The 6000-nt window shown below is 34.9% G+C and overlaps 1 protein-coding gene across 1 annotated transcript; it reads right to left on the bottom strand.

Moving 5' to 3' along the window:
* Nucleotides 1-3820, bottom strand: LOC129968409 (uncharacterized). The gene is made up of 3 exons (XM_056082266.1): nucleotides 3762-3820; nucleotides 3247-3341; nucleotides 1-1463 (listed from the first exon to the last, which is right to left on the bottom strand). The coding sequence occupies exons 1-3, from the start codon at nucleotides 3818-3820 to the stop codon at nucleotides 1-3; spliced, it is 1617 nt and encodes a 538-aa protein (XP_055938241.1).
* Between the last annotated feature and the right edge of the window lie 2180 nt (nucleotides 3821-6000).

Here is a 6000-nt window from a genome sequence, read left to right as displayed (position 1 = left end):
TTATACGCTAGTTGGGGAGAATGCTTCAGCTAGATTGAAGAGTTTATTAAGAGGATTTTTTTCTTTATATAGTTTTTGTAGAATTTCTTTTAGGTTCGGGATAGCTACTGTTATTGTTTTTAGATGATTGAGCAGTTTGAAGGTATCTTCAAACTCTTGGTTGTTTTTCGATAATTGAATTGGTGGTTCTGTTGCGTTTGGAGGAGTTGACATTGCGGGGGCTTTTGAGGGTGCTGAGGTTGGTGGAATATTTGATTTCTTGAACAGGGATGCAAAAGATTTGCCTTGCTGGATTTCTCCATTCCTGTTGATGTTTAGTTTCGGGAACTTGGGACACCCTCGATAAGATGCAGTATGCGGGCCACCGCAGTTCGCACATTTTTTCTTAACTGTTTCAGCCTTTTTCTGTGGGCAGTTGCGCGAATCGTGATTCTCAGCCCAGATTACGCATCTTTCTTGCATTCTGCAGTTTTGGCTTACGTGCGCAAAGGATTGACATTTGAAACATTGACCCACAGTTTTGCGGATGTACTTTTCTATTCTGCTGATCATATAGCATAGCGTGTCTTCATTATAGATATTTTGTAAGTTATCGGATTTGTATAGGTGGACCTGAAAGATTGGGAGGTGTTGCTTAGTTTTGAATTGTTTGAATTGATTCACCCTGACAACTCTGTATCCTTTTTTAATTAACTCATTTTTTATTTTTTCACATGGGGTATCTATCGGTAGTCCTTTGATAACTATTTTTGTCGGCTTTTCTATTCTACTGGAGATAACATAATATTCTATTTTCTCTTCCTCAAAGTAATTTTTTATTCTTCGGTGGTCTTCCGTTGACTCGCAGTAGAGATGGAGGAATTCTCCCGAGGGCTTTGCCTTGCAACTGATGTTATGCGTTTCGTTAAGTCTTTTAATTATTGCTTGGTAGCTGTTTGTTTTCTTAAATACAATTGGTGGGATATTCGGGCCTATTGTTTGGTCTTGCATATTTTGTAGAGGGCTGAATTTATTTTTGTTTCTATTGCTATATTTTTTTTCAATAAGGTGTTTCTTCCCTGATCTATTTTCATCTGAGAGACGCCTTTTATGTTTATTTCTTAATTTTTGGGTTTGGAATCCCTCATCGTTTTCTCCATCTAGTACAGTTATTTGCTCATCGCCCTTAAAAATTGCGGGGTTATTCTTTTGCACTGCGTTTATTTTTGGTGGCTTCTTGGCGTTATTTTTAGTTGCTTGGGGGTCCTGGTGAATCTCTACTTCCATTTTTTCTTTATCGATTTGGGCCTCACTGTCTGCTTTGTTAGTGGTTAGTGCCTGAACGGGGGGCTGGGGGTTAGTATGCACAATAGCGGTGTTAGAAGTTGAGTGCATCTTACCCTTTTGGATGTCTTCTCCGGTGGTTATCAGCTCCAAGGATTCTTCATATTTTTCGATGCGTTCCTGGATCTCGCTCTTCCGTTCTGGGTAGTAAATTTCCAATACTTTGAGAAGATTTATGCATATTTTTATTCTTTTCGGTGTTAGGTCCTCTGTTAGGTAGATCTGCCGAAACTTCTCCACCGTGCATTCCTAAGACATCATTCTGACTGCCAAGTACCAGTACTCTCCTGGCAGTCGCTAGACACAATCAGGAATTCGGAAAGCCCTTCCAAGACTTATCCTGAAAAGGACGAGTTGGGCTAATCTTAGTCGATGAATCTGTTCGGAGCGGTAGGAAAACACGTCCTCACTGTTCAAATCCCAAGCACATGCAAAAATGACATCATCCCCTTATTGATGTGGCTGATAAGAGCATTACTTTTAATATATTGCCATGATACAATTAGGATATTGAAGTTTAAAGATCTTGTTGTGGACTTGGTGAAGCTAGGTTTTTGATTGGCTGGGTTTGGGTAAGATTTGGAATGGCGTGAAGCTATTGGTTTTTACTGTAGGAGTGGGTGAGTGGGCATGCTGCCAGCGGTAACGGGTCTTTGCGATGTAAATCCAGTGCAGGGGAAGTTACAGATTAAGTTTAATAGCACTAGATGGCGCCATGAGCGTTGACTGTTTACTTAAATTAGACAGGTAAAGTGAAAGGGTTACACTAGTTAGTGAAAGGGTTAAATGGATTAAAGGAGCACGTTTTTTGGTCTTTTAATTCGCGGATTGGGTTCATATTTAGGGATTAGTTTTATTGCTTCGTTATCTATATTTACAAGGTTGTTATGGAAGTTAGTGGCTATTTTATGAATGAATTTTTTGAGTGGTGGGTAATCGATAGCTTTATAGATTTCAGAGTTGGAGAAATATCTGGGTGCTTTACAGATACTTTTTATTATTTGGTTTTGTTGCTGAATTAGCAGTTTTAAGTTACTTTTGGCAGCAAACGCCCACACTGGGCAGGCATAGGTGAGTACTGGACGCAAATAGACTGTGTAAATAAGTAATTTATTATCCCTATTCATTTTTGAATTCCATGAAAGAAGGGGGTAGAATTTTCGCGAAAGATCACGGAATTTATTTTTGACATATAAAAAGTGGGGCTTCCAGGTTAATTTTCTATCTATGATTACGTTAAGATATTTGCAGTTCTGAAACCACGGTATAATTTTGTCCCACCAATTTTAAGTTGGGGGAAGGATTTATTAGCAGGTGATTTATGGAAAATTATGGCTTCTGTTTTCGTTAAAAATGGAAAATCGTTAATAGCGATTTTCCATTTTTCGAACCAACCTTCAAGTTTGTGGAGGTGTCTATTTAGAGCTAGCTGTATGTAATTTACATTTTTGTTTTTAGCAAGAATCGCTGTATCGTCTGCAAAAATGCATAGCATAGTATTGAATTGTTTGGGTATATCGTTTATAAATAAGGAAAACAGCACTGGGCCAATTTTGGATCCTTGGGCTACGCCGGCTTGAATGTTTTTTTCCGAGGAAATTGCATTTTTAATTTTTACTTTAAATTTTCGATTTGACAGGTAGGAGTGAATTATTTGAATAAGAAAGTTTGGGGTATTGTAGTTAATTAATTTGTAGATTAGACCGTGTTGCCAAACTCTATCGAAGGCTTTTTGTATGTCTAAAAAGACTGCTGAAGGTTTTTCTTTATTAATAAAGGCTTCTTCGATGAATTCGGTAACACGCTATAGTTGATGGGTTGTCGAGAGATTTTTTCTGAACCCAAATTGCTCTGGGATAAGGATATTATTTTCTTCTAGGAAGATATTTAGTCTGTTAAGAATTATTTGTTCGGTTAATTTACTTATTGAAGGTAGCAGGGATATGGGTCTGTAGTTTGTGGGGTCGGTTGGGTCTTTGCCGGGTTTGTGAATAGGTACCACAGTTGCTGTCTTCCATCTTTTAGGAAAATACCCAATAATTAAAATTTTATAAATTAAAATTGTTAGTTCATAAATAATATTGTCAGGGAGATTTTTAAGCATTTTATTATTAATACCATCGTGTCCTGGGGATTTATTATTTTTAAGTTTTTTAATAGCTAGTTTAATTTCAATGGGGGTGGGAGGTGTTCTGATTTCTTTAAAGGTGTCTTCAGAGTGCCAGTCTTTTATAGTTCCGGGAGGCGAGGCTAGAATCTTCAGACCAATCAGGACGTCTCTGGGTGTAACCACAACCCCCGTTAGACAAGGCCGGAAAACTTACGTCACAGAAAGTAATGACGTCGCTCCGAGAGGTTACACGAGTGGGTGCGAATTGGGGGACCGAGGGAGGAATTTCACCCTCTTCAAGTTTACTGATAAGAAACGAACTCTTTACCTCCCACGCCATGTTTTAGCCAGTGGCCCTCCTGTGTTTGAGTAGACAGGAAGCGCCATTTCTTATTTGCAAGAAAAATCATTTGGATTACTAAAAATAAGGAATAGAAATGCCTTTGATCTGTTGTGTTCCAAACTGTAATGGAAATTACAGGAATGGCCCAAGAGTAAGTCTTTTTGCCTTTCCTAAAAATGAAGAGCTTAAAAAGAAATGTTTGTTTAAGTGCCATACATCGTGAAGGATTTTATCCGACGCAGCATAGTAGGGTAAACTTATTTAATTATTTTAAACTAATGCTTAATGTTTCTAAATGAAAAATCATTTATTCTCACATTAGAAATTTAACAGCTCAGTAATATCCATTATTCGTGATTTTAATGAAGTGCATTATGAAAAGAATTATTTTATAAAATGCTGTAATACAGGTAATAATGTCTGTAATTATTATCAATAATAATTATAATATTTGCCGTAATTATGTTTACTTGCTTTATTTACTATTATATCTATAATTACGTTTATGTAGTTAAATTTTATTATATAACATAACGATAAAAGCATGAGAGTAAACAATAATAATTATATATTGTTTTATGTTGTATATTTGTTACTGTATTTAAATTAACCCTTCAACCGGCTGGAACGTAGAAAGTCGCTCCAACGTGTCTCTTGAAAACCGGCTGGAACGTAGGAAGTTGCTTTCCGAAAACTGCTTTAAACCCGGCTGGAACGTAGGAAGTTGCTTTACGCAAACTGCTATTTACCCGGCTCCAACGTAGAAAGTCGCCAATGCTTTCCCCCTTAAATGCAATAAACGGGGTGGGTCATCTGCCTGTTAAGGTCATTTTGTGGTTTTCGCTGACAGTTAGAATTTGGGTGGTCTCTCTAATTAGGGGAATGAACTCCCGAGAAGAGGAAACAACGTTTTTCGTAAGAATTCACGACTGCAGGATCGATTGGTGATATGAGCTGTATACTTCATTCCTGATTTGAATATTTCATTATTTCGCCACAAATTTAATATCCAAATGAAAACTATTATACTTAATAAAGGTAGGGAATCCCTCATATTTACATGTCATAATCATGTATAACAGTTAATGATTGTGATTAGTACGCAAAAAAGTATGTTTGAACTTTTAATAATACTTTTATTAAAATGCAGTAAAATATAAAAAAAATCCTTATATAAAATTTTTAAATTTATTTTCATCCCGATTACTAAGCGAGACAAATATTTATTTATAAATGTAATTTTGACTATTGCTTAAGATTTGTATATAGATTTTGGCCAAGCATTTAATACATAATGAAAGGAAAATTTGAAAATTTTTTGGATCTAATTATTTATTTTTTACTGTTTAGAGTGAGTTTTTAGTAAAAGCGTTTTTAATTATTTTTATAAATGTTTTTATTTAAAGTATTTATTTTATTTTTTATTTCATTATTTAAATACAAGCGTTCTTTACTGCTTTTTGCAAATCATATTTGTCTTTTTTTGGGGGCGGGCTCAGGTAGGGAAAAAACCGTTTCTTTTATAAATATAAAAAATATTTTTTAGAAATTATATCTTTAAAATATATAATTATATTATTAATATATATATTTAAAATCTCTATAAAAAATGAAAGCACACTCAAATGGGAGGAAGATTTGTGTCTTGTGACGAGCTGCGAAAAGCGTATATGAAAAAAATTAATTAGTAATAATAAGGAATATTAAAAAAAAGTTTAGCATATGAAAGAAAGAAAATATATTTAATAAAAGGAAAACATTTATTTATATTCAACAAAATTCGGTGATGAGTATGATATTATTTTGAAGAATCGAATTAATAAATGTATCTGTGCAATTATAATTATTGCTTTGCATTAAAACAGCATTAGCTATTTAATGAAATTAAATAAATGCATTAAAGGCTGATACGATTTCTAACTGTTTGAACTTATCACAAGGCTGTGGATTCAGAACTTTTTTTTTATTTATGGATCTCGGTTCCTTTCAATTGCTAGTATTCGGTAAGAAAATCCATATGTTTCTGTGTGTGAAAGTAGTTTTTCGGCTTGTCCGCATTGTTAATACAAGTTTTACGATCAAATCAAGCTGTAAAATGTCGGTAAGTTTAGTGCTTAAAATTGCCCAAGTTACGTTACAAAGAGAAGCGTTACATCTGGTGACAACAGCCTATTCAATAAAAATTAGTGTCTCAAAATGGGTTACATAGAACATATGCCAGGCA

Source organism: Argiope bruennichi, chromosome 5 (genome assembly GCF_947563725.1).
Source record: "Argiope bruennichi chromosome 5, qqArgBrue1.1, whole genome shotgun sequence".
In the NCBI taxonomy this organism is placed as follows: Eukaryota; Metazoa; Arthropoda; class Arachnida; order Araneae; family Araneidae; genus Argiope; species Argiope bruennichi.
The sequence above is the reverse complement of the archived record's forward strand: the minus strand, read 5'-3'. Positions and strand labels throughout refer to the sequence as shown.